Source organism: Petaurus breviceps, unplaced genomic scaffold (genome assembly GCF_028583685.1).
Source record: "Petaurus breviceps papuanus isolate PSGF00001 unplaced genomic scaffold, PetGlider_PUasm1.0 78, whole genome shotgun sequence".
NCBI classification, from domain to species: domain Eukaryota; kingdom Metazoa; phylum Chordata; class Mammalia; order Diprotodontia; family Petauridae; genus Petaurus; species Petaurus breviceps.
The window spans coordinates 2,808,048-2,835,115 of NW_027186502.1; the positions used below are offsets into that span (position 1 = coordinate 2,808,048).

Below are 27,068 nucleotides of genomic sequence, written 5' to 3' on the forward strand. Positions count from 1 at the left end.
GGAAGGAAGGAAGGAAGGAAGGAAGGAAGGAAGGGAGAGAGGGAAGAAGGAAGGAAGGAAGGAAGGAAGGAAGGAAGGAAGGAAGGAAGGAAGGAAGGAAAGAAGGAAGGAAGGAAAGGAAGAAAGGAAGGAAGGAAGGAAGGAAGGGAGAGAGAGAAGAAGGAAGGAAAGAAGGAAGGAAGGAAGGAAGGAAGGAAGGAAGGAAGGAAGGAAGGAAGGAAGGAAGGAAGGAAGAAAGAAGGAAGGAAGGAAAGGAAGAAAGGAAGGAAGAAAGAAAAAAAGAAAGAAAGAAAGAAGGAAGGAAGGAAAGAAAGGAAAGAAGGAAGGAAGAAAGGAAGGAAGAAAGAGGAGAGACTGTAGAGGATTACAGAGGTAGAAACTGTAGTTTGTTTAGTGCTTTTAGGTCACACTCACCCGTTTCATAGTAATCATAGATTTTCACCACAGCTGGTTTCAGGTCTCTTACTGGAATATCTTGGGTCACAGTGAAGGAAAAGGTCAATGTCTGACTGGTCATCTAGAAGGGAAAACAGGCATAAGTAGCAAACAATGGAACCTTCTTTCCCCTCCTTTGCGCAAGATCAGCTTTCCTCTCTCTTCATCTTTTTGGTTCCCTTAACTTGTTTTACAGACAAAAGTGAGAATGAAAAAATAGTAAAGAGAGGAAAGAGGCACCAAGATGGGTGTTAGGCTGAGAGTTCCCCACTTTAGACTAGCTGAGTATCCGTATAGGAGCCCATACAAGTAAAAGATAGAACGGGTGATAGAGTAGCACTCTAAACTATTATACTCCTTATAGGATGCCATTTCTTTTTTTTTTTTTCCCTTTGGAGGGCAATTGGGGTTAAGTAACTTGCCCAAGGTTACACGGCTAGTTTTTTTGTGTGGGTGTTAAGTGTCTGAGGCCGGAACCAAACTCAGGTCCTGCTGACTCCGGGGCCAGCGCTTTACTCACTGCGCCACCTAGCCACCCCTGGATGCCCTTTCAATAAACAAGAAATTCCTCAAGTCACCTTCCATTGACTAAATAATGATAATAGCTAGCACATATATGTGTGTGCATATATACATGTAGATATACATACATTATATAGAAGTGCTAGTTATTATAAATACTATGAAGCATATGTGTATATATGCATGTATATGTATATATGTTACATATAAACACATACATATGTGTGTACATATATACATACATATACATATATATGCTTTATAGTTTGCAAAGCACTTTATATATCTTATCTCATCTTTGAAACAACTCTGGGAAACAGATGCTATTATTATCTCCGTTTTACAGATGAGAAAACTGAGTCTGAAAAAAGTTAAAAGACTTGTCTAGGGTCACATAGCTAATTAGCATCAAAGACAGGATTTGAACTCAGGTCTCCCTGACTTCAAGTCCAACAAGCTAACCACTGTGCTACTTAGCTTCTAATGACAGCTTGCGTTTGTATGGTACTTTATTAATGTTTACAAGATAGTATACATATGCTATCTCATCTGATCCTCATAACAACCCTGTGAGGTTAAAAACAGTACTGTTTATAACATATAAGATTTCATTGGTTGGAGTATGCTGGGTATTCATCAGTCACCTCTCATATATGGGTTTGTTTTCCCCAACATGAGAGCAAGTACCTCTTAACGGAATCACAGAATTTTAAAACTCACTGGGACCTTGGAGATTCCCAAGTCCGACCTCCTAATCGTATAGACGGAGAAAGTAAAATCCTGACAGGTTAAGAGATTTATTTCAGATTTTAAGTAACAGTAACAGTAAAGTGTTGAAGGTGTTACCTTCAATTTCTTTCTTATTCCCCCAGAACACCCAGAATAGGGTTGATCCATAAACTCTGCTGACTTATCAACCTTACCGTGTTCACGTGGCAGCAAATCTTGGGATAAAAGAGTGAAAAAGGTCAATCATCTGAACATTTCCAAATGCCATGAGGTTTGGCATTGCATGAAATGAGAAAATAAAGTGATGAGACTGATTTTTATGTTTAGCTTGTTAAATCTGTCTTGTTTGCTTCAGTCACATAAAACATCTAGACAAACAGAATGTTTTATTTTTTTTCTATGTGGATGTTTTAGAATGGGGAACAAATTCATACTGACTAACCCCTATTTACTTCCCTCTACTTGATACCCTTAAAATGATCCATATGGCTAGGTAGCCACTGGCCATTCTAGGAAGAGTATCCCAAAAAGAGCTATCACAGGAAAACCACACATCCTAATTTCAATAAAAACCATTTTTCTGCAGACCTCAGAGATGTTTGAGATGTTATAAAAGGGAGGGGAAAATACCCCAGTTTTAAGCTGGGTTACAGCTGGCCATTCTCAAATTAAACTAGAAGAGATTGGTTTTTTCTTACTTAATGGGATTGTCTATCCTTGAGTAAGGGTGAAAGATTCTTACCTTTTCCACATAAAGCAAGACATGATTGTTGCTCACTTCTGCCTTGCTCAGGGAACCAGATTTTACAAGCTGAGAAAAAAGGGACACATCACAAATGCTATTAAATACGTGAAATCCTTAGAGAGCACTCGGGGAAATAAGCAAAGTTGGAGTCCCAAAACAGGATACCGATGGGGTCTCACATGGGTTTTATACGTAAGGACTATACTGTAAAAAGAACAAAGAGGAGAAAAGATAAAGTGTGCTTTTCTTTTCTTGTAGGTCTTGCTATAATGAGCACGGTGCTGAATGCAAATAGTCCTTGTAGAACTGAATTGGCTTTCCTGGGCACAGAAGCAATGTAGGTCTTGGATTCACAGTAATTTTCACTGGGTTTGGACAAAGGTGCAGTTTTCGGATGGGTCCACGGATAGCCCTCCTATATAGGGTTTACCGTGCTCATAATGTACATACCTGCTTCACGGAGGGTTTTACAGGGATAAAACCTGACACCATCCTCACATCAATAATCACCATGTTGGAGGCAGGACGACTTCCTTTGTAACTATAGATGCATGGAAAAAAGGAATTAGGGTCAACAATTATCTCCCAATCCTTTGGAGTCTAATTCAAATTCTGCTTCCTTCTGAAAGCTTTCCCAAACCACCCTCACACAACAAGCTCTTCCTTTTCTGAATTACTAAAAGCTTATGAAAAGAAACAGATCCCCTTCCCTCTCAGAAAACTTAAGTTGAAGACTATTAAAATGTCATAGTTCAGACTAGGAGCAAAGATAGATTCAATATAGTCTCATTCTACACAATCTGCACTGTTCACATTTGAGAATATACTGTTCTTCCAATATTTTATTTAATTTTATTTTGATTTATCATTTATTACATTGTTATACTTATAAGATATATGATTATATAATTTAACATTATTTATTATAAGTTTATTATTTTATTTAATTCAAGAGTTTACTTTCTAGGGTCATTGAATTAAATCTCTTTGGCTTAATGAAGTGATGGAGAACTCTAGTTTTCTGAATGAAAAGATGAAAGACAGATGGTTTTACCTGGCATTAAATGAGATCTGGAAGGTTTTATGGGCTTTTGCAGAATCACAGGTTGGGGGAATGGTCTGCACTAACAGATCAAATGGAGATTCCTCTTTCTTCACATGGACATTATATTTTAGGGATGTCTGTAGAACATTAAGAACAGGATCAATTTCTCTGTATCCCCAGGATATTTATTTCATTATCACCTTTCATCAGCTCTCTTGATGACTTTTCGTAAGGGGAATGAGCTTATCTCACAGGTAAGGTTGACTCTCCCCACCCCACCATTAGGAGTCTCACCTTAAGATACACACATCCTTCCCCTTTCACTCCTGCATTGTACTCTCCAGGCACCCCTGGCAATGAAACTTGTTGTAGGAGTAAGCGGTTGGCAGAGTCCACTTGAAATTTTTCAGAAAAGCCTCCAGAAGACTGGATAGTCACCTCTGCAGGTTTCCCACGCTTATTGTAAGTGACTGCTCCATACTGGGACAGGGCTTGGAGTGCAACCACAGTGTCCTATAAGAGACAAATTGTGGGAGTCCCCAGTGGGGTAAACATTTGGAGGATGGGATACCAAAGCCCTAAGCTAAGTGCCCCACCAGGATAACTTTAGGTTATCTGTACTACTTGAACATCTTCTAAAATATGTCAGAGATGTAGTCCACATACTCAACTCTAGAATGAATGTCCCTGAGTATTTTTTTTAACGTATTTGTTTACTTATCCTAAGCATTAAAAAATAATGTGAGAAGGGATACATCTTTTGGGAATCCCTATTTTTCCCCATCTGCTATTTCTTATCCAACTCTTCTCTCAACCCCTTAAATACTTTGACTCTCTTTTATACTATAGCTGGTATTTAAAAAATCTAGTAAGGAAAAAAGGGACTAGGAGGAGGCATAGAAGTAAACAGGATGTTTTTGGCATTTACTATCATAAAGCTGGTTTGTTTTAGGACTGGATCTGATTTCACTGGCATAGGGAGCTCTTTGTGAGGAAACTCCCACTACCAATGCAGATCAGTACCTGCAATTTATAGTCTAAGAAAGTGACTTGGGTCACTGAAAAGTTAAATAATTTAACCAGGGTCACATAGGTGTCTGAGGTAGGACTTGACCCAAGGTCTTCCTGACTCTGAGAATAATTTCTATCTATTCTGTCATGCTGTCTTACTCAAAGTTAATATGTACATTCTACAAGCATATTGCAAGTAATTTGGAATCTATATAAATATTTCAAATTATGTTTATTTGACTTTTTGTTAATGGCTATTGAATTTAGAATAATAATTTTTAAAAAGATGCTGAGGGATAAAATAAATGCTACGTCTTTTATGTAGGAGAGATAACTATGGAATTCTGTCTATGGACCTAATCACAACTTATAAGTCACCTCACCTAAAATTGTGTTTTTGAAAAACCAATGAATGATGGTTGTATTTAGAGAAAACTAACAAGAAGGACAATGTGGGTATTTTTGTTGAGGGGCATGGGGTTAGAATTTGATGGATAGCATTGGTGTCGAACAAATTGAAATACATCCCTGCTGGCCTCATAGTGACTTAGGGAACCACAAATTAACATGATCTGTGTTGTATTATATTTTTTACTTATTTTATTAAACATTTCCTAATTATATTTTAATCTGGTTCAGGCTGCACTCAAGACTTTTGCTAGGCCTTGCAGACTATGGGATGTGAGTTTGATATCTCTGATTCATCGTCTGTTCCAAGCCCTCTCAGAAGATGACCTGATTTCAACACCTCATGGGAAAAATTGAGGTAATTTACCCCAAGTTTTTCTTTTTCTCTCCTCCTCCTCTCACATCACTTAGGCATCTCCACTCACTCTCTCTTTTACTCCTATCTCAGATGAAGAGGTGACCTTTTTAACAAGACCAACTCCTTCCATCTTCTGGATCCCATTCACTCCCATCTTCTCTAGCAGATTGCCCTCTCTCTCTCTCTTCTTCAATCTATCCTAATCTACTGTGTCCTTTCCTGCTGCTTAAAAACATGCTCTTGTCTCCCTCATCCTTAAAAAACCCTCACTTGATTCTACCATCTCTGCTATTATACTTTATGTCTCCACTTTGAGGCTAAGCTCCTTCATTTCTTCTTTTCTTACTTTCTTTTAAAGCCTTCCCAGTCTGCCTTTAGACTTCATCGTTTACGTGAAACTGCTCTCTCCAAAGTCACCGGGGGTCTTTTGATGGCCAATGCTAACAGTCTTTTCTCAATTAAGCTTTCTTTTTGACCTCTCTGTAGCATGTGATCTCCTCTTCCTTAATTACTTTCTCCTCTCCGATCCTCCCAACACTACAATCTGCTGGTTCCCCTCCTATACGTCCAATGGATCTTTCTCAGTTTCCTTTGCCTGGGCCTTATTCATATTGTCTCACTTGATTATCTCATGAGCTCCTATGGGTTCAATGATCTTCTCTATGTTGATATTTCTCAGGTCTAAATATCTAATCCTAGGTCCTCACTTAAACTACAGTCCCCCATTGCCAACAGGATATGTCCCTGGCATCTCCAACTCAACAAGTCCAAAAGAGAACTCATTATCTTTCCCCCAAAACTCTCCCCTCTTTCCAACTTTCCTATTACTTTTGAGGATGTCACCTTGACTCCTCACTTCACCCCACACATCCAATCGGTTGCCAAATATTGTATTTCTTCCTTCACATCAGGCACACATTACACCTTCTCTCCACTTATACAGCCACTACTCTAGACCATACTTTCATCACCTATTGCCTCGATTATTATTGCAATAACCTTCCAGTTCATATTCCCACCTCAAACCTCTTAACTCCTCTCCATCTTTTCCTCAGCTGTCAAAGTGATACTTCTAATGTGTTAGTCTGATCACGTCATCCCTCTCCTCTACTCAAGAAATTCCAACGGCTCCCTTTTACTTCCAAGATCAAAGTCTTTTGGTACTGATGGCTTTGCATAACCTTGTCTCCTCCTACTTATAGGACTCTTCACACTATAGCCACCCTAACTGGTATATAAGGACTTGCCAGAAGGCCATCTTGTGGTTGTCCCTCTTATCTAGCATGTTTGCTTTCCTCACCTCAGCCTCTACATTTCTCTGGCTTCTTTCAAGATTCAAGTGAAATCCTATCTTCTTTTTTTCTTTTTTTTTTTTTTTGGAAGGCAACTGGGGTTAAGTGACTTTCCCAGGGTCACACAACTAGTAAGTATCTGAGGACAGATTTGAATTCATGAAGATGAGTCTTGCTGATTCCAAGCCCAGCACTCCATCTACTGTTCTACCTAGCTGCCCAAAAATCTTATTTTCTGAAGGAGGTTTTTCCCAGTCCTCCAGCTGCTAATGCCTTCCTTCTGAGACTGTCTTCTAGCCACTCTATCCATTTTGAATGTTCACGTATTTACACACGTCTCTCCCGTTAGAATGTGAGAGGTTTGAAGTCAAGGACGGGTTTTTACCTTTCTTTGTATCACCACAGCTAAGCACAATGCCTGCCACAGAGTAAAAGTGAATGACTATCGACCTACGGGATGGTGCCAACCAATCATTCAACAAATACTTATTAAGTACCTGCCATGTGCTGGGCATCGTACTATGTAAAAAAAAAAATACGTGTGGTTTTGGTCACTAACTGCTCTTTTTGCATTGACACTGTTCATGGGATGTACCAAATTCCTACAGACTCCTACTTGCTACAGCCGTTAAAATGCTTCCAAGAAGAAGAAGATAAGGCATTCAAAATTATGGGAAGTGGATAGGGAAAGTATAAGAAATGTCCCTATAAAATATAAGGAAGGTAGCCTTTAGAGAAGACAGTCTGAAAGGGAAAGTTTGAGAAAAAGAGAATGAATGGAAAGGGTCAGCCATATGTCCTATCCTAAGCTGAATTTCCATGAAGAATTTGGTTGAACTACTAATATGGAAACGTGTTTTGCAAGATTGCAAATGATAGCCTATATCAAACTATTTACTGTCTGGGATGGGGGGAGAAAGAATTTGAAGATAAAAATTTTTTTTAATGAATGTTAAAAACTGCCTTTATGTGTAACTGGGAAAAATAATTTTTTAAAAAAGTTTTAAAAAGGTGGGGGAGGGGGACTAGGTGGAACAGTGAATAGAGCACCAGCCCTGGAGTCAGGAGGACCTGAGTTCAAATCCGACCTCAGACACAACAACAACAAAAAAACTAGCTGTGTGACCTTGGGCAAGTCACTTCACCCCAATTGCCCTACCTTCCCCCCTCCAAAAAAACAAACAAAAAAAAATTAAAGAAAATAATTTGGTTGAGACTCCTGAGTTGTTCCATTAAGAAAGGAGGAATTTCCTTGCCTAGATTCTTCATGATCTGTCATTTCATTTCCCTAGAGGTAACTACTCTTGGGATTCTTGAAACTATAGGGCCATCCAAGGCCCCATAATCTTGGTGACATGAAATTGTTTTAGTAAGTTATAAGGAAATAATTACATAGTAGTATTAAGGGATAGGGAGTGGATCACCCTGTGGATCCTGATTAGTTTCCTTTTTCCCCCTCAAAACTTTATCACCAAAATGCCAATAGAAATAGTCTTCTCATCTCATTCTGTTTCCACCATCTCCCTTCTTCTAATCACTTCTTTCCCCTTTGCTACCTGATTTGGTGGCTGTATTTAAGGTTGCCCCACACCTGAGTAGAAGAGAATCCCCCATGAGAATTCTGTTGCTTGGTGATCCATTTCACAATGCGAGATGCCATCAATATGTCCTCAGGAGATGGGTCAGGAGCACCAGTGAGGTATGCAAGGAGCACATAAGAAGTCATTTCCACTTCAGCAGAGGGAGCCAGGGGTTGATAGAAGTAGGGTCCCTCTGGCTCCAGAGGTCTCTCTGGGCGCTGCCAGTGGACTGAGTCATCTTCAGGGTAAGAACAGAGAGGGAATCGATACCTATTAGTGTTTAATAAGAAGCAACTATACAATTATACTAATTATAGCACACTCAGTATCACAGCCTGGTTTTAGCTACAGGTGCAATAAGCAGCTCTCATATGTTATTACTTCTTTGTTTCATGTCCAGATCTGTAATTCTACCAGTGTAGGCATCTACTAGTCAAGAACCCTCTCTTCTTTTGCAAATCAGAACACCCTCGGTAGAAGAGAAAGTTCCTCTGGAAAGGTGCTAGAAAACAATCATAGGCAGTGAGGAGGTGTGGTGGAGAGAGTGTGCTGGGTCAGGAGTCTGAAAGTCCTGAGTTTGAATCTAACCTCAGATATCAGCTGAATGACTTGAGGCAAGTCACTTAACTTCTGTGTATCTTAGTTTCCTTAATTGTAAAGTAGGGATAATATTAGTACCTTATTTCCAGGGTTATTGTGAGGATATTATAAATATTATGTTATTATAAATATTACTAATATTTAATCAATTAATTACATTAATAAAGAATAAATATTATTACAACAGTGGCTGGCACATAGTAAGCACTATATAAATGCAAGTTATTAATATTATTATTATGTCTTAGAGAGCTGCCTGGTATACCCAGAGGTTAAGTGACTTACCCAGGGTCACAGTCATCATCTGTCAAAGTCAGGACTTAAACTCCATGAGTTTGAAGCCAGCACTCTACCCATCACACCATACTATCTATCATATTAATATGGGCATTAGATATGAATTTAGTAGGATTCAGGAAAACAAAAGAAAACAATGTAGTTGGGGAAAGGAGCTTGCAGCATACAATCTCCTTTTTCAATATTACTGGGGTAGATAAGGTGGCAAAGGGAAGGTAGAAACAGAATCCTTCCCATCCTTGTTTGTTTCAGGTCAGGTTCTGCCAAAGACTACTTAACAGGTTGTCAGAAGGATCTGGAGACATAGTGGAATAAGGAGAGTTTTGCAAAAATGAGCACTATGTTTCATTGTTCAGTCATTTCACTCTTGTCTGTAACTCCATTTGGAATTATCTTACCAAAGATCCTGGAGTGGTCTGCCATTTCCCTCTCTGACTCATTTTACAGATGAGGAAACTGAGGCAAACAGGAAGTGACTTGCCCAAGGTCACACAACTAATGTCTGAGGCCAAATTTGGACTCGGGGAGACGAGTCTTCCTGACTCTAAGGCTGGCACTCTACCCACTGTGACCCCTAAGTGCTATGTTTAACATACTGTTAATACTTAATTCTATCTCTGTTAGGACTCTGAGCAGCCTCTGTGTTCACAGTTGTACATTTTATTCATATTAAATAATTTAAGCTCTTAGAAGAGGCAGCTAAGAGGCAGTGGCATGGTGGATAGAAAGCTGGCCTCAAAAATCAGGAAGAACTGAGTTCAAGTCTAGTCATGGACATGTGCTGGCTGTGTGACCCTGAATAAGTCACTTACCCCCTGGGTACATCAGGCAAATCCATAAGATTATATGTATCAGTGAAGGTGCCAACCTGAATCAGCAGAGGAAGCTTTTCATTGGTCCTCTCTATACTGATACAATTGTAGGTCTGGTCAAAATAAAATAAAATAGTCCTAGCATGTGGGATTGGGATAGTGTGATACACCTACTGTGTGCCTTTCACTGATCCTCCCCGCTGTATAAAGTGAGACCTCAGGGACAGTTTTGCTATAAAAACTCTTATCTTATGAAATGGGTGAGCTGACTATAAGTAGTCCTGCTCCTATGAGAGATCCTGAAGAAAGGCTGAAGGTTTGGACCCAGTAATCCAGGACCTTCTTCCTCTTCCCAGTGGGAGCAGGGAATTAATGGGAGAAAAAAGTAGGAATTATGATTAAAATTCCCAAAAGAGCCTTTCACCTTTCTTCACTGCTTCCTTGTCCAACATCTTTAACACCTCTGTCCTTTTGACTTGATTTCCTGCCAGGGCAAAGGCATAGGCCAATAATGCTTTGGTGTAGACATTGCTCTTAAAAGCCCCATTTTGTTCCATTAGCCAGACTGACTCCAGGCAGAAAAGCGCGTTCCGGACAACAGGGTGCTGGAAGAGAGGACGAAGAAAGGCCTTGGCTTAGGAGTTGCCCCAAGGACAAAAACAAGGGAAGGAGTAGGACCAAAGCTTGACATAGGCCACAGAACACAGGGCGTGATTCAAAACAGAATTGAATGCTTTCAAAAATGTATTTTTTAATAACCAGGTCATGTATGAACATGTCAAAACCAATTTGCAAATAAAGGTAATGATAATTTGGTGCACACTATGTATTCATACATGTTATAGATTAATACATTTTTGAACATCTTAAATCCTTTTAAAATGACCCTGTATAGCACCACTTGTTTTCCCTTATCCCTGGGCTTCTTTATCCATTTTTTTGGAGGGCAATTGGGGTTAAGTGACTTGCCCAAAGTCACATGGCTAGTTTTGTGTTAAGTATCTGAGGCCGGATTTGAACTCAGGTCCTCCTGACTCCAGGGCTGGTGCTCTATTCACTGCACCACCTAGCCTCCCCTCTTTATCCATTTTCTGTGGGCAAAGCTACCAGCTGTCCATTTTCAAATGAATTGTAGTTACGGGGCTGTGCAAATAATATGTAATGGGGGGGGGGGGTAATTCATCTTAACCCATTCCTCTCCCCTCAAATTCTACAATTTTAATGCCCACAGTTCTACCCAAAATGCTGATATTTTGGCCTTCAATGGGGTAGAATGCCATACTGCTGATCACTCATTTTTATAGAGACAACTGGGTACAGTGAAAGATCTCAGGGTGATGAGAGGTCACATACAGAGACAGGAAGCGGTGTCTCCAGGAGGGAGATGGTGATGTAGGCAGACAGTGTCAGCTCGTCGTCCACCCCACCCTGTAAAGAAGAGATCCAGGGACACTTAGATTTCAGATTTCCCAGAAAATGCCTTCACTCCCCCTTAACTCTCCTATCCCTTACTCTCCTATCTCCCCGTGGAAGGTCTTCACATGTATGTATGTATGTATGTATGTATGTATGCATATATATATATACATATATATATATATCCCTACCAGACTCAGCCTGACTACAGCCCTCCATTCATTTCTCTCATGCTGAGTGATGAATGAAAAAAGCATTTATTTAGCCCTTAAGTTCCAAGCCCTGTGCTAATTATTGTGGATACAAGTACAAAAAAAGCACCAGGAGAATGATTGCCAGGCCTAGTCTCTATCTTTGTTGACTATGGCAACTCCCTATGCCCTTCCTTCCTTCACTCATCTTTGATATGAAGCATATTATAAGACCAGCAGGACTTAAACCTTCTACTTACTCCTGTGCCCCAGGGAACACATCACCTTAAGAGCATTGTTCAGCAGTGAACCCGAGCTTTGGAAACAGCCATTATCTTTCTGTTTCTGTGACAGCCAAGAGAGCGCTTGGTTGATATGAATTTCGTCTATGAAGATGTGTTGCCGAGACTGAGCAAAAGACTTGAGCACAAAGGCGGTAAGCCTGCCCAAGGAAAGAAACAGTAGAGGACTGAAGCCTTTGTTTTGAGAAGACAATTCTATACTCTTTATCTAGGCCTAAGCTCCATATGATCCCAATGCACAAGAACCAGCTAGTTTCTTCCTCGCCCCATCTCCAAAGCTCCTCCATTAGCATAAAATTAACCTTAATTCAATTTTTTTATTCTTTAAATTTATTTATTTTTAGTTTTCAACATTCATTCCCACAAATTCTTAGTTCCAAATTTTCTCCCCATCTCTCCCCTACTCCCCACCCCAAGATGGCAAGCATACTGAATACCCCTTCCCCCAGTCTGCCCTCTCTTATACCACCCTCCTTACTTTCTTATAGGGCAAGATGGATTTCTATACCCCACTGCCTGTCTATCTTATTTCCCAGTTGCACGTAAAAACAATTTTTTAACACTTGTTTTTAAAACTTTGAGTTCTTGATTCTCTCCTTTCTCCCCTCTTCACACATCTCCACACACATGAGAAAAGATAAACAAACAATTCAATACAGGTTATGCATGTGTAGTTATGCGAAATATTTCCATTGTAGTTTTATTGTGAAAGACTAACTATATTTCCCTCCACCCTATCCCATCTCCCATTTACTCTATTTTCTCCTACTTTCCGTTTTCAAAAGTGTTTTCTTCTAACTACCCCCTCCCCCAATCTGCCCTCCTTTCTATCATCCCTCCTCTTATCCCCTTCCCCCCTACTTTCCTATAGGATATGATACCCAATTGAGTGTGTATGCTATTCCCTCCTTAAATTAAATTCAATGAGAAAAAGGTTGAATCATTCCCTTTCATCTTCTTGCTCTTCCATTGTAATAGCCTTCTCTTGCCTCCTTCATGTGAGATAATCCACCCCATTCTATCTCTCCCGTTCCGTTCTCCTTCTCCCAATATATTCTTTTCTCACCTCTTAATTTTATTTTTTAGATATCATTCCTTCATATTCAATTCACCCTGTGCCCTCTATGTATACATGTACACACATATACATACATATCTACATGCAGACACATACACCCACATATATACATACACACACACATATATATATACATATACATATATTCCCTTCAAGTACCTTAATCTAATTTTTAGCAATTTATGAAAGATCTACTAGGTGCTAGAGATAGACAAACATAACAGTCTCTGCCCCTACAGAACTTTCATTCCATTGGAGAATACAACATGTACAGAGAAGTGAATACAGGCTAATTAAGGATGGAAAGGGCACATAGAGTTGGAGGGTTGGGGGCGGAACAGGTGGAGATCACAAAAAAGGAGGGAAGTGAATTAAGCCTTGAAGGACACTAAAGTTTCAGAGAGGGAGGGAAGAGGAGGAGCATCACTGGCTTTCCTCCATGCCTAGAACTCCCTCCCTCCTCATCTGCCCCCTGGCTCCCTGTAAGTCTCAGAGTTCCTTCCACCTTCTGCAAGGAGTCTTTCCCAGTCCTCCTTCATCTTTGTGCCTTCCCAATGAGACTACCCTCCATGTATCCCATACAGTATATTATCTTGTTTATCGTTTTCATACTCTCTCCTCCATTAGACGTGTGAGCTCCTTGAGTGCAAGGACTGTCTGGGATTTTTTCGGCTGGTTCGTTTTTTGACCTTTCTTTGTATCCCCAGTGCTTAGCACAATGCCTAGTACATAGTAGGCAATTAATAAAGGTTTGTTGATTTGATTCGCCCTCCTGCCAAGGGGAGATCTCCCAGTTCCCTTTGGCTTCACCCTCCCTCTGATTCATTCTGTGAATTCAACCTCTGCTTCCAGGTTTGCTTTCTTATGGATATAAAGGTCTGAGTTTTTATTTTTTTCCAAGCTATTGAGGAAATTTTTGCTGTCTGATTACTGATTTGACAATTCCATTTTATCTTTTCTCATATTTCTGGGGTAAAAGAACTACTTCACTTGTAGTTCTTGCCATATGGTATGATCTCCTTCAGTATTTACCCACCTCAAAGATTTTAAGCCTCTTTCTCCCTCCTGTCACCCCCTTACTCCATAGTTTTCTATCCATTTCTCTATCTTTGTACTCATTTTGTAGAATCAGAGAATCCTGGAGTGGAAGGTCCTCCAAGGTGACCCCCCCCTCCAAAATGTTTATTCATTTTTCACTTGAAGACTTCTAGTGACAGAGAACCCACTACCTGTCAGGGTAGTCCACAGCTTTTCTGGACAGCTCTAATTATCAGGAAATTATATTAATATTAAATAACATTCATAAAATCATTAATCAAATAAATTAATTTAGGTAAACAGATTAAATGTTTAATAATTATATAATTGTATTGCATAATGAAATATTAATAAACAAAAATAAAATAATTACTAGATTAAATTAATTTAAATTATTAATAATTCAAATAAAAATAAAATATTAAATTGAAATCTTCTTTCTCTATAATTTCTGTCCATTGGTTCTAGCTCCATCCTCTTGGGCCAAATATAATACATCTAATCCTTCTTTGGTCTTGGTCAAGAATAATTGTCTTACTAAAGACAAATTGGTAAGGTCTTTCCTATAAGTAATAACTGATGCTTTTCTAGACTCAGCTCCTAGCATTTCTGGATGATGGTCAACAATGCCCAGAGCAGGAGTCCAAACTATGGCCCAAGGGTCAAATCTGGCACTTTAAGTAAGAATGGCTTTTACATTTTTAAATAAAACTATTTTAAAAATCTAAAAGTTACTCTGAGTTTGGATTTAGCTTTGGAGCCATAGTTTCCCAACCCTCACATTAAAGCAATAATAGAATTTCTCAGTTAGAAGGTCTTGGGTCTTTATATCTGAGCAGGAATCCCCTTTAATAGACCTTCCTCAGCAGCATTTCTGCCTTTAATTAAAGAACTCCCTTGATGAGAACTCATTATCCTATCAGGCAATTCATTTCACTTGTGGACCACCAGAGTCATTAGGAAACTGTTTCCCGACACCAACCTGAAATCTACCTCTCTGCAATGTTTATTTGTTTATATACTTTGGGGTGATAATAAAACTTCCCTTACTTTTTTTTCTTTTTTTTTGCTTTTTGGAGCGGGGAAGGCAGGGCAGTTGGGGGTAAGTGACTTGTCCAAAGTCACATGGCTAGTAAGTGTTAAGTGTCTGAGTCTGGACTTGAACTCAGGTCCTCCTGACTCCAGGACCGGGGCACCACCTAGCCACCCCAACCTACCTTACTTCTACATGGCAAATCTTTAAAAGTTGAAAACAGTTATCATACCAATCCAGCCCAAGTTTCCTTTTCTCTAGGATTACTTCCCCACTTCCTTCACCCGATCCTTCTCTGACAGGATTCTGAATCCCCTCACTAGTGATCAGAGGAGGTCATTCTCCTTGGGACATGTTCTAGCTTGTGTCAATGTGCTTCCTAAAACATTGGGGTTCAGGATTAAACATAATACTCCTGATGTTAGATACCACGGAATAATGAAGAGGGACGATACTGGCTTTGTTCTAGATCCTCTGCTTCTATTTCTCCAGTCTGAAATTGCGTAAGCTTTTTTTTATAGCTGACATACTTCATTAGTGATTCATGTTGAACTTACAGTTCACTAAACTGGGGTTTTTTTCATAGGAACTGCTGTTTAAGAATTTCATTTATTTAATTATTTAATATCTAATTAACAATAACTTAATTATTAATTAGTTTCCCCATACAATGACTGAATCTTGTTATCACAGCACCACGGGCGACCATGGATAGTAAAACATCTTACCAGGTATTACTGGTGCTATGTTGAAAGGTGCTGTAGGAGCCATCTCTGTGCTTATAGTTTAGCTGCCGCTGGTAACCTAAAATAGGATGTTTTATCAAGTTCATCATTAGAAATACCTTATGGTGATCCAGGCTTTTTGTCAGTATGGGCCAGGCCAGAGAGGGCATTCAAGTGCATAAGATTAGTAACAACTAATTCTATTAGACAAATCCTCCAGGAGTGTAGAAGGTGCTAGCTCCAAAAATCTTATGAGATGGCAATGGCAAGGAAGGGCTGCCATGATACCAGATGTTTTCCAAGGAATTGCTAACTCAAATATATTTGTGAAGGGAATAGCTAAGACTATGGAGTATGGCTTCCTCCCCTTATCTTACCACTTTGGAGGAATCCAATTGCCTTGGACTTGATCTCTGGTGTTAGCTGGTTTGTTTCATTCAGATAATTCAGGACATAAATGTTGGGAGCAAACAGGGCCATATTCTGCTCTCCGCAGCCATAGGGCATCTTGAGGAGATTTTGTGTGTCTCTCACGGCAGATCCAAGGATGTCACCTATGAAGTAAATGAGATGAGACATCAGACACTAAATAGGAATATGTATCAAAGACAAATAACTCATCTTTAAAATCACAACTGAAAAAATGACTTACAAGTAGTGAGGAAGCAAAAGTAGAGAGAAGTTAGGGAGGGGATGGGTCTCAGAAAAGTTAAGAGAGTGAGACAAGCATAGTAATGTGGATTAATGATGCTGTCAGGGCTGGTGGTAGTTCTCCATGGAGAATTTCAGAAAAACTATAGGTGAGGTGGGAGCAAGCTATACCAGGTCTAAAAACTTACCAAGAGAAGGGGGAAAGAGATAAATTGGGATTTTCCCAGTCTAGCTCAACATCTTTTTTTGTTGACAAGATACAGAATCCTGATTCTTCATCTTTGAGGTCTATTGGTTTTCTCTGGACTTTATTTTGCTGCCCAGACCACTCTTTAGATTTTGCTGTTCCCATGACAGGCATATGGAAGCTTTGTGATCAGCAATCTTGAGTACCAACACCAATTCTGGTCTTACCTCTGACTATCAAGCTCTATTTGTTGTGAAGGCACTTCTCCCCCAGCCCCACCCCATACTCACATGCTACACCACAATGTCCCCATTAAAATCTCTTCCCTGCTCTCTGTCACCACAAGAGGCCTCTGGTTAGCAACCATTGAAACCACAGAGCTCCATGGCAGGGCCAGAGAGAAAAGGACATATGAGCAAGAGAAAATGAAGGACTATGGTCATGAACTGAAAAATTAAATATGTAGTTGAAAGAGAGTTGGCTCACTCACCCAGAACAGAGAAATAGGCCCTGGCTGATCCTTCCACAACATTTGGTGGGAGTTTCAGGGACACTTGTTCAGATAGCTCAGCACCTTGGGAAAGAAGTAAATCAGATACAAGGAAGAAAACTCCCTGTTTACATGTATGTCTCTGCCTGAGGAGAACCAAGACCAGGGGCTGTAACACTGATTATTCATAAAATGTCTTAATGATATTGATAGAATTGTAGAAGATGAGTCTTGGAAGGAGTCTTTTCTCCTACGATTCTATTCTGAGAGGCAGCTAGGTGGTATAGTTGCAGGGCACTGGACCTGGAGTCAAAAATACCTGAATTCACATTCTGCCTCACTTATTAGCTGTGTGACCATCAACAAGGCACTTAAACTGTCTGCCACAGTTTTCTCATCTGTAAAGTGAAGATAATAATGGCAGCTATCTCACAGGGTTGTTGTGACAAGAAGATAATATATGCAAAATGCTTTGCAAACTTGCTAGCTGTCATCATCATCATCACCATTATCTTCATCATCATCGTCATCCTCATTATTATTATTAGACAAGGCCTTATTGTGGAGAACCACAAAAAGGAAACAATTCCTTCTTTCCTTCCTTCCTTCCTTCCTTCCTTCCTTCCTTCCTTCCTTTCTTTCTTTCTTTCTTTCTTTCTTTCTTTCTTTCTTTCTTTCTTTCTTCCTTCCTTCCTTCCTTCCTTTCTCTCCTTGAATTTATTCCAAGTACACAAGGAGCCAAATAATGACCTCTGTAGCTCACTGTCATGACCTCTAATCCAGTAAACTCATCAGATTTCATTAGATACACCAGGACACCATTTTGATAGGAACCTGTTAAAGATGGAAAAATAACAGAATTTGAATATTGGCTGATATAATATTTCTTCCATTACTACTTCAATCTTGATAAATTTTATGAACTTTTGAGGTAGAAAATGAGTATTCTTCAGACCTTCTCTCTGCCTTCTAAAGCCTGTGTTAAGAATATCAACAACAAAATCTAACCATTTTTTGAAAAGAGCAAAAGAAAAGAATCAATGTTAAAGGGTCATCTGTGTTAGGAGAGAACACCTACTCTAGCTCCCTATCTTGGGGACATGCTAAATATTTGCCAATGCTTATGTACTTGTTTTAAAATAGAAAACTATCAAATAAGTGAGAATTACTGAGTTGTTTTCATTTGTGTCCAACTCTTCATGACTCCTTTTGGAGTTTTCTTGGCAGATATACTGGAGTGGTTTGCCATTTTCTTCTTCAGCCCATTTTGCAAATGGGGAAATGGAGGCAAACAGAGTTAAATGACTTGCCCAGGGTCACACAGCTAATAAGTGTTTAAGGCCAGATTTGAACTCTGAAAGAAGAGTTTTCCTGACTCCAGGCCCAGTACTCTATCAACCGTGCCACCTACCCACCCACAATAATAGGAAGGATAATAACAACTCATCTTTATAGGATACATTAAAGTTTCCTAATTACTTTTCTCACCATAATTCTGTGAAGTCTATAATGCAAATATTAATTAGATTTGTTTTAATTATATTATAACTACATAATATAGTTATAATAGTAATATTATATGCACGTGTTATTATATAATATATAATTATCCAATATGTTTGTATACAAACTTTTTTATATTTGCATGTAAAACATGTTTTATTGATGAGGAAATTATACTCAGAGATGGCAATGATTCATCTAAGGTCACACAGCTAGTAAAAGTCAGAGACAGGACTGAAGCATAAATCTCTTGATTCCAAGTCAACATACTTTCCCCCACATTTTGTCATTAACCTTTTAGCCCCCTTCTCCATTGACTAATATAGTAACATACCTACAGAAGTCACAGAGCAAAAACTAGTGATGCTGATGGTGAAGGTTCTGACAACTTGTTCTGCACAAGAGGGTTAAGCCCAAACTTGAATTACCTTTCCTTGCAGGATTTTTTTCCCCCATGGGTAAATAAGATGATGGCTTTTTACATTGCCCCACCAAATCATCCCCCTTCCTTGGGATCAGTCTATGGCTACTGTCTATCCCATGATATTTTGGCTCTTACCTGTTGGACAAAGCATGGAGTTGAAAGCTTCCTCCTTTTCAATCCCTTCAGGCTTTGGGAGGAGAAAGAAAAATACAAAAAATGAGAAGGGGTTGAGATTTCAGGTGAAGAATGTAAGATAGCAGTACGAAGGAGGGAACTTCTGCTTGTCACAGTGCCTATGGACTGGGCAACCCCTCCAATTAGACTGTCACCAAGTCTGGTTGCCTTGATGGGTTTTTGAGGTTCTCTAATGCCTCCAGGATCAAATACAAAAATCCTCTGCTTGGCTTTTAGAGTTGCTTATAGCCTGGCCCCTCCCTACCTTTCTACTTTTCTTACATCTTAGACTTCCCAGCTCATCCCCACAATGTTCTGCGATCATGGAATACTGGCCTCCTTGCTGCTCCTCAGACAAGATACTCCATCTCGTGACTTCAGGTATTTTCACTGACTGTCTTCCTTCCCAGGAATGCTCTCTCTTCTCATCTCTGCTTCCCCAGCTTCCTTTAAGTCATTACCAAAATCCTGCCTTTTACAAGAAGCTTTCCTAGTTCTTAATCTTAGTTCCTTCCATCTGAGCCTCTGCCCAATTTATCCTGTATTGATTGTGGTTATACAAGTTGTCTTCATGTTGTCTCCTCTTCCTCCTCCCACTCCTTACACTCTTTGAAAGTAGGAATTGTCTTTGCCTTTCTTTGTATTCCCAGTGCTTGGTACATAGCAGGCATTTAATAAATGCTTGTTGACTGGCTGAATAAATGCTCCTTCTCCATTCCAGGAATTAATATCAAAGGAGGTTCCATTCTTTCTATCATTTTGTTAGCTCTGAGCAAAGAAGAAGAAAGGAAAGGAAGAAAGAGAAGAGGAAAAAAATATGGCTAAATAATAAATAAAAGGATAAAGAAAATGAATAAGCTCTAAATAAACCTGGACCAGTATTTAGTCATAAGTTTAGTTTTTTAGAAAAAAATAATAATTTAAAGGCAAGAAATAAAATATCAAATTTCTCTCATGATAGTTTTTGTCTTGCGCAATGTGCTGGTAAATTAAAAACAGCATTCTGGAGCTAGAAGAGCCCCTAAAAATCATCAAGTTGGGGTGGCTAGGTGGCACAGTGAATAGAGCACTGGCCCTGGAGTCAGGAGGACCTGAACTCAAATCCGGCCTCAGACACTTAATATTTACTAGCCGTGTAACCTTGGGCAAGTCACTTAACCCCAATTGCCCTGCCTTCCACCATCCAAAAAGAAAAAAAAATAAGTCATAAAGTCACACAGGATCACAGAATCTTAGAATTGGGAGGCAGTTCAAAGTCCACTCTGTCCAAACCATATCTGACCAACCACCATATCCCTTCTACATTTCCAAAAAGTAGTCAACCAGTCTTTTACTTAATAGTCAACAAGATGGCACAGCGGTTAGAGTGTGGGACCTACAGTCAGGAAAGTCAAAGTTCAAATCCACCTTTGTATGAGTCTAGATAAGTCACTTAACATCTCTCAGCCTCAGCCTCCTCGTCTGTAAAATGGGGACAACAATAGCCCCTACCTCCCCAGGGTTGTTGTGAGGATCAAATGAAATAACATTGTAAAGAAAGTACACATGTACACACACACACTCTCTCTCTCTCTCTCTCTCTCTCTCTCTCTCACACACGTACCCATCAAGCCTAAATGACCTCTTTGCATTTTCCCCATTTGTTCCTGGTTTTCCCCTCTGGGGCCAAACAGAATAAATCTCATCACTTTTTAACGTGATAACCCTTCAAATAAACCTTTTGAATATTTGATTTTGACTATCACGTCTCACTGTAGTGATCCCTTCTGTAGGTTAGACATCTCCAGTCCAGTTCCTCATACAGCATGGTCTTAAGGACCTTTACTATCCTAGTCAATAACCTATCGCCACCATCCCTTTTGCCAGTATTACTGCTTAAATTAGATTAGCAGATTGAACATAGTACTCAAGTTCTAGTGTGATCAGAACAAAGTACAGCAGGACTAACATCTCACTCAATCTGGACCTCATTCCTCTCTTTACTAAAGCAAACAGAGTTTAAATGACTTGCCCAGTCACACATCTAGTACGTATCTGAGGCTGGGTTTGTACTCCTATTTCTGTATCCAACTGACCTAGCTGAAATCTGAGTGTTTAAAAAATCTTTACCAACTTTGCAGATGAGGGCAGGCTTTTTATTTTAGGGAAATATTTTATTATATTGTTTGGAAAACCTTATTTATCAATATTGTTTGAATTTAGCTCGATATTGCTAGAAATTAGCTGACCTCAGAGATACTCCCAGGGAAATCAGGTATTTACAGGGAATACTTGGATCCCACCTAGGTCTTGGGTCCACCCAATGCTTGTGTGGTGGGTTCCCCAAATTTCTTTTTTTTTTTTAAAGCAATCGGGGTTAAATAACTTGCTCAAGGTTACACGGCCAGTTATTTCTGGGGGTGGTGCTAAGTATCTGAGACCAGATTTGATCCCCAGGTCATCCCGACACTGGAGCCGGTGCTCTTACTTGCTGAGCCACCTGGCCGCCCCTGAGCAATTGGGGTTAAGTAACTTGCTCAAGGCTACATGGCCAGGTGTTTCTGGGTGGGTGCCAAGTGTCTGAGCCCGGATCTGATCCCCAGGTCATCCTGACACTGGAGCCGGTGCTCTTACTCATTGTGCTACCTGGCCTCCCCAGGTTCCCCAAATTTCAATGGCTGTGCTTAAATCTCAATGGATTCAGTTGTTTGGAGACTTCCCTCTATACAAAATAGCTTAACTGCTTTATGTTGTTCCTAAGGGTACTCTTCTCAGAACCCCTATATAATGTAAACCTTGCAGAGGCTGGAGAGAGAAGTTTCTTTCAGTTTTCTTCTACCAAATGAACAAATAAATTTCTTTCTAAAACTATTTTAGATCTTGGGGATCCTAACGAGTACAGTGAGCCATGGTGGGATCTCCCTGGTGGTTGCCTAGAATAAACTTGAAGTCTTTCCAACAATTTGGAGGCTGAGTAAGTATTTAATCAGGTGTTGTTCACTTTTAAGTAGATAATGATCATTTACTTTTTGGAGGGAAAATTTTCAAACTTCTTACATTGTTCTTATCTGTGAGGTTCCTTGGGACCTTCTATTTGGTCAAGGTCATAAGATCTTAGCAACTCTGTGAGAGAAACTGTTGACAATGAAGTAGGATGCATGTATGAAACACCTCACTGCTCTCAATCTGAATCTGTGGTTAACTTTCTATCCTAAGCAACTAGATATACAGACTCTTAGGCTTGCCACCACCTTGCTAATAGTTATATATTCATCTATAAGATTAGATCTTTAAAGTATCTCATTCTCTCAGTATGATACAAAGGTAATATATGTCCTCAAAAGGGAGGGAATCGGATGAAGATGTAAATTAATAAAATTTTAATGGAGTAGTAAGCCTTGGTGACATGTAAATCTCCCCTCTCAATCATTCCATTCCAAACCCTCTCAATGGAGGTTTAATTTGTAACCTGACTTAGTTTACCTATGTTTAATGAGGTTTGTTTCCTGAAGGGCTGTATGAGATCACTGCTTTACTCAACTAAGTTTGTTCAATTTTTGACATTGAAGGAAGCATGGGATTATGATTTTTGTGATGCTCGTGACCACAGTACACTTGTTTCTTGGTGTAAGTTTAAGTACTCTGATTTACAGCCTCTGAAACTTTTACAAATTGATCCCTTTAACTATGAGACATTGGGAAAAGTCTGTCATCAGTCTGTCCCTACCCCTCCTTAAAGGAATTCTATCAAGTTCCAGATGAGACAGGTAGTGAGGGAGACAATATTCAGAATGTTTCAATAGGTGAGGAGAGCAAAAGGACAGGAGTGTTTTTCAGGTGTAAAGAACGGTATGAAAAAATGGGAACATGAAAGAGTAGGGCTTGACCAGGGTATGGTGAGTAATGCAGCTTGCAGGCTAAATAGAAGGCAGGACACTGTCAGAGGGTGCTAGGCTAACGAATTTGAACTTCACTCACACAAGCCACCGAAAGTCACTGAAGAGATTCGAGCAGAGCAGCGACATGACCGGATCTATGTATTTGGGAAGATCAATCTGGGAGGGAATCTATTACAAGAATTCAGGTGGGCATCATAAAAGCTTGTTCTAGAAATGTGCTTGTGAGAAAGGAAAAGAGGGCATTTCCTGTGCCTGTGATAAATGAATGGATATCAAAGACACTGTGCTAGACAGAACTTAATAACCAATTGGATGGGGGAGGTGAGCAAGAGAGAGAGCATAAAGATAACATGGCCAGTCCTTAAAGCCGATTAGTGGCTGAGCTAATTAGAATGGAGACTGAAATGACTGTATCTTCTTCCTTAAAGGCTAAGGGCATTAGCAAGGGATTTGTGCTTATCTCGATGCTGTCCCTAGAACGTAACATAACTCATGGGGATAGATATGCTACCAACGTACCTCCACTAACAAATCTTTGATGACTGTGTCCTTCCTTCCACTCTCAGGAACTGTAACCTTCTCGTTATGGCAGAGTTCTTGGGACTCCACCGCCTCTGCACTCGTAACGAAAGTAATCTTTCCTTGAAAAAACAAGTGACAAATGGAGATGAGCACATTTCTGTACCACCCCACGTCCTCTCATTTCCACACTTCCCTGCCTCAGGATCAGTTTCCACAGCATGCTGAGACTCCAGGTTTTATTAATATGATTGTTACTATTAATACCAACAGCCCACTGTGTCCAAGGACATAGGCAGGTAGAGCAAGTGCTACAATCCCATTTTACAAATGATAAAACTGAGACTAGGAGTGGTAAAAGGACTTGCTCATTATTGTTGGTCTTTGGGCTATGGATCTGGTCTCTGGACTTTACGCCCAGCATTCTTGTCAGCATGCTCCTCTGCCTCTAGAAAGAAGAACAATTCCCATTTCCACAGCACTTATGGCTTGGAAAGAACTGTCCTCACAACTACCTGAGGAGGTAGATAGTGTCATTATTATAATTTCTGTTTTACAGGTAAGGGAAGAAGGCCTAGCGAGGTTAAATGGCTTAACCAGTCAGTAAAATTTGATATTTGTATATATAGGCACATAAAGGAGAATGTGATTTTCTCCTTTATTTTTTCAAAATAAGTTTTATCATCATCTTTTTGTTTTTACATCATCTACATTTTTTTTTTTTGCTTTTTGGAGGGAGAAGGTAGGGTAACTGGGGTTAAGTGACTTGCCCAAGGTCACATGGCTAGTTTTGTATTAAGTGTCTGAGGCCGAATTTGAACTCAGGTCCTCCTGACTCCAGGGCTAGTGCTCTATTCACTATACCACCTAGCCACCCCTGTCATCTACATTTCCATTATATCCCTTTCCCTTCTTCCTACACCTTGAGAGCCACTCCTTTGGGGCTCACCTGGACTACTCCAAGAGCCTGCCTCAAGTCTCTCTCCACTCCAGTCCATCCTCCATTCAGTCACTAAGGTGATTTTCCTACCCTACTCAAGAAACTCTAGTGGCTCCCTGTGGCCTCCAGGAACAATTACAAAATGTTTGGCAGTCAAAGCCCTTCATAAGCTAGCCCCCTTTACCTTAGACCTGACTCTTCAATCTGGTAACACTCAGTTCCTGGCTGTTCTATAAACAAGACACTCCACACTCCATCTCTCAGCTTCAGGCATTTTCTCTGGCTGTTCCCCATGCCTGGAAAACCCTCCCTTCTCAACTAACTCTATCTGCTGATTTTCCTGGCTTCCTTTAAATTTCAACTAAAATCTCATTTTTTAAAGGAAGCCTTCCCCACCCTCTCTTTAATTCTAGTGCCTTCTCCTATTAATTATTTCTTGTTTGTACTGTATCTAGCATGTTTGTATATATTAGTTTACATGTTTTATCCCCCTTTAGATTGTAAGCTCCTTGAGGACAGGGACTGTCTTCTGCCTCCTTTTGTATCCTCAGTGCTTAGCACAAGGCCTGGCACATAGCAAGCACTTAATAAATGCTGATGGATTGATTCACGGACATTGAATCACTTACCTATTGACTTGGGAGTCACAGCCCATGAGAACGTTTGTTGCTGATTTCCACAGACACAGGGAGACACGTCACCTTTTTCCTTGGGGACAGCTGAAAATGTGGAAGAGTCTGTAAGCTGCACTTTAACCTGAAGACCGCAGCAGGGTGAATAGACAGAAAAAAGTTAGTGAATTAAAAACATAGAAAGAGAGTTAGACTTTTAGGTCTAGGCTAAATCAAAAGGTCTGTGGGGATAGGAGTTGGAGAGATATGAGCTTGAGGGATTAGTTGGGCCTTAGAATTCACAGGACCACAGAGAGTATAAATAATTGCATTAAAATAAATAATTTGCTTCTCTTTTGTCTCTTGGGACTTCACTACCATGCTTTAACTATATTCATACCCTAGATTTTCCTCTACTCTTTGGTTTTTTTTGGTCTTTTTGGAGGGAGGAAGGCAGAGCAATTGGGATTAAGTGACTTGCCCAAGATCACACAGCTATTAAGTGTCAAGTGTCGGAGGTCAGATTTGAACTCAGGTCCTCCTGACTCCAGGGCCGGTGCTCTATACACTGTGCCACCTAACTTTCCCAACTTTCCTCCACTCTTATGGCCCCTTCTCTCACTCTCTTCTGGGTGAGTTCTTCCCAGAACTTACATTTTGAGGAAGGGTCCCAGGACAGTCATCTTCCATTCTTTTCTCAGCTTTGCTTCTGATTCTCTAGACTTGACCATCGTTTCATGACCTGGGTACCTTCCCACTCCCCTTTTCAGCTCTGTTTTAGAATATAGGCTCTATAATCTATCTGTCTATCTATCTATCTACCTACCTGTCTGTCTATCCATTCATCCATCCATTTATCCATCTCTGTCTGAATATCTATCTATCTAATCTATCATAAGCTCTATATTAAGGACAGGGACTGTCTTCCTTTCCATTTGCATTTGTATCCCCAGTGCCTAGAACAGTGCTTGGCATAGAATAAATGCTCATTGACTGACAATCAGGCAACCTGCTTTATTGAGAAAAATTTAAGTTTCAGGAAAATTATAAAATATCGTATTAAGATATCATGAGTTTTTTGTTGGTATTATTAGTATTTATAGCACAAAACACAAGAAATTATATTTCGAGGAATTAGAGTTAAAGAAGTTTAAGGCCAGGATGGCTAGGTGGCACAGTGAATAGAGCACCGGCCCTGGAATCAGAAAGACCTGAGTTCAAATCCAGCTTCAGACACAACACAAAAACTAGCCCTGTGACCTTGGGCAAGTCACTTAGCCCCAATTGCCCTCCAAAAAGGAAAAAAGAAAGAAGCTTAAGGTCAGTGGTTCAGAAACCAGCTCTAACTTGAGCCTTGGAAGGTGATGTGGTGAGCCATCCTGGGAATTAGGCACTTCTGACCCCTGATGACACATGATGGCCATGCACTTCCCTCTCAGTGCTCGGTTATCCCCCTAAGACTCAAAGTTGCAGAAGAGACACTGATATGCCTTGGTGGAAGGACTGCCCTCACTGGACATTCCCTATACAACAGTGAAACAGATCTGATTTTCTTAAATAACACAATATTTTAAAAAATAACAACATTTACATAGCACTTTACATGTGTTATCTCAGATTCTTATAACCACTCTATGAAGTGTGTCCCATAATTATTTCCATTTTGCAGATTAGGAAACTGAGGCTGAGAGAGAAGAAATGAAGTCACATGGCTAGTAAATGCCAGAACTAGGATTTGAAATCAGGCCTTCCTAACATGGCAATATGTTTTGTTTTTTTTTAAGCAATCGGGGTTAAGTAACTTGCTCAAGGTTACACGGCCAGTTATTATTATTTCTGGGTGTGGTGCTGAGTATCTGAGCCTGGGATTCGAGCTCCAGGTCGTCCCAACACTGGAGCCGGTGCTCTTATTCGCTGAGCCACTGGCCGCCCCTGAGCAATTGGGGTTAAGTAACTTGCTCAAGGTTACACGGCCAGGTGCTTCTGGGTGGGTGCTAAGTGTCTGAGCCCGGGATTCGATCTCCAGGTCAGTCTGACACTGGAGCCGGTGCTCTTACTCGCTGTGCTACCTGGC

General features: G+C 40.1%; 1 protein-coding gene across 1 annotated transcript in view; it reads right to left on the reverse strand.

The window, feature by feature from the left end:
* Window positions 1-27,068, reverse strand: part of A2M (alpha-2-macroglobulin) — an 80,797-nt gene that overhangs the window by 5,358 nt on the left and 48,371 nt on the right. Inside the window, exons 20-34 of the mRNA XM_069106109.1 lie at window positions 25,013-25,139; window positions 23,444-23,565; window positions 19,008-19,059; window positions 16,946-17,029; window positions 15,995-16,171; window positions 15,621-15,696; window positions 11,727-11,883; window positions 11,188-11,262; window positions 10,259-10,439; window positions 8,137-8,363; window positions 3,771-3,989; window positions 3,486-3,613; window positions 2,882-2,972; window positions 2,429-2,497; window positions 415-517 (exon numbers count right to left, since the gene is read on the reverse strand). Of these exons, the coding sequence (XP_068962210.1) occupies window positions 415-517; window positions 2,429-2,497; window positions 2,882-2,972; window positions 3,486-3,613; window positions 3,771-3,989; window positions 8,137-8,363; window positions 10,259-10,439; window positions 11,188-11,262; window positions 11,727-11,883; window positions 15,621-15,696; window positions 15,995-16,171; window positions 16,946-17,029; window positions 19,008-19,059; window positions 23,444-23,565; window positions 25,013-25,139 (1,888 nt within the window). The remainder of the gene's footprint in view (window positions 1-414; window positions 518-2,428; window positions 2,498-2,881; window positions 2,973-3,485; window positions 3,614-3,770; window positions 3,990-8,136; window positions 8,364-10,258; window positions 10,440-11,187; window positions 11,263-11,726; window positions 11,884-15,620; window positions 15,697-15,994; window positions 16,172-16,945; window positions 17,030-19,007; window positions 19,060-23,443; window positions 23,566-25,012; window positions 25,140-27,068) is intronic.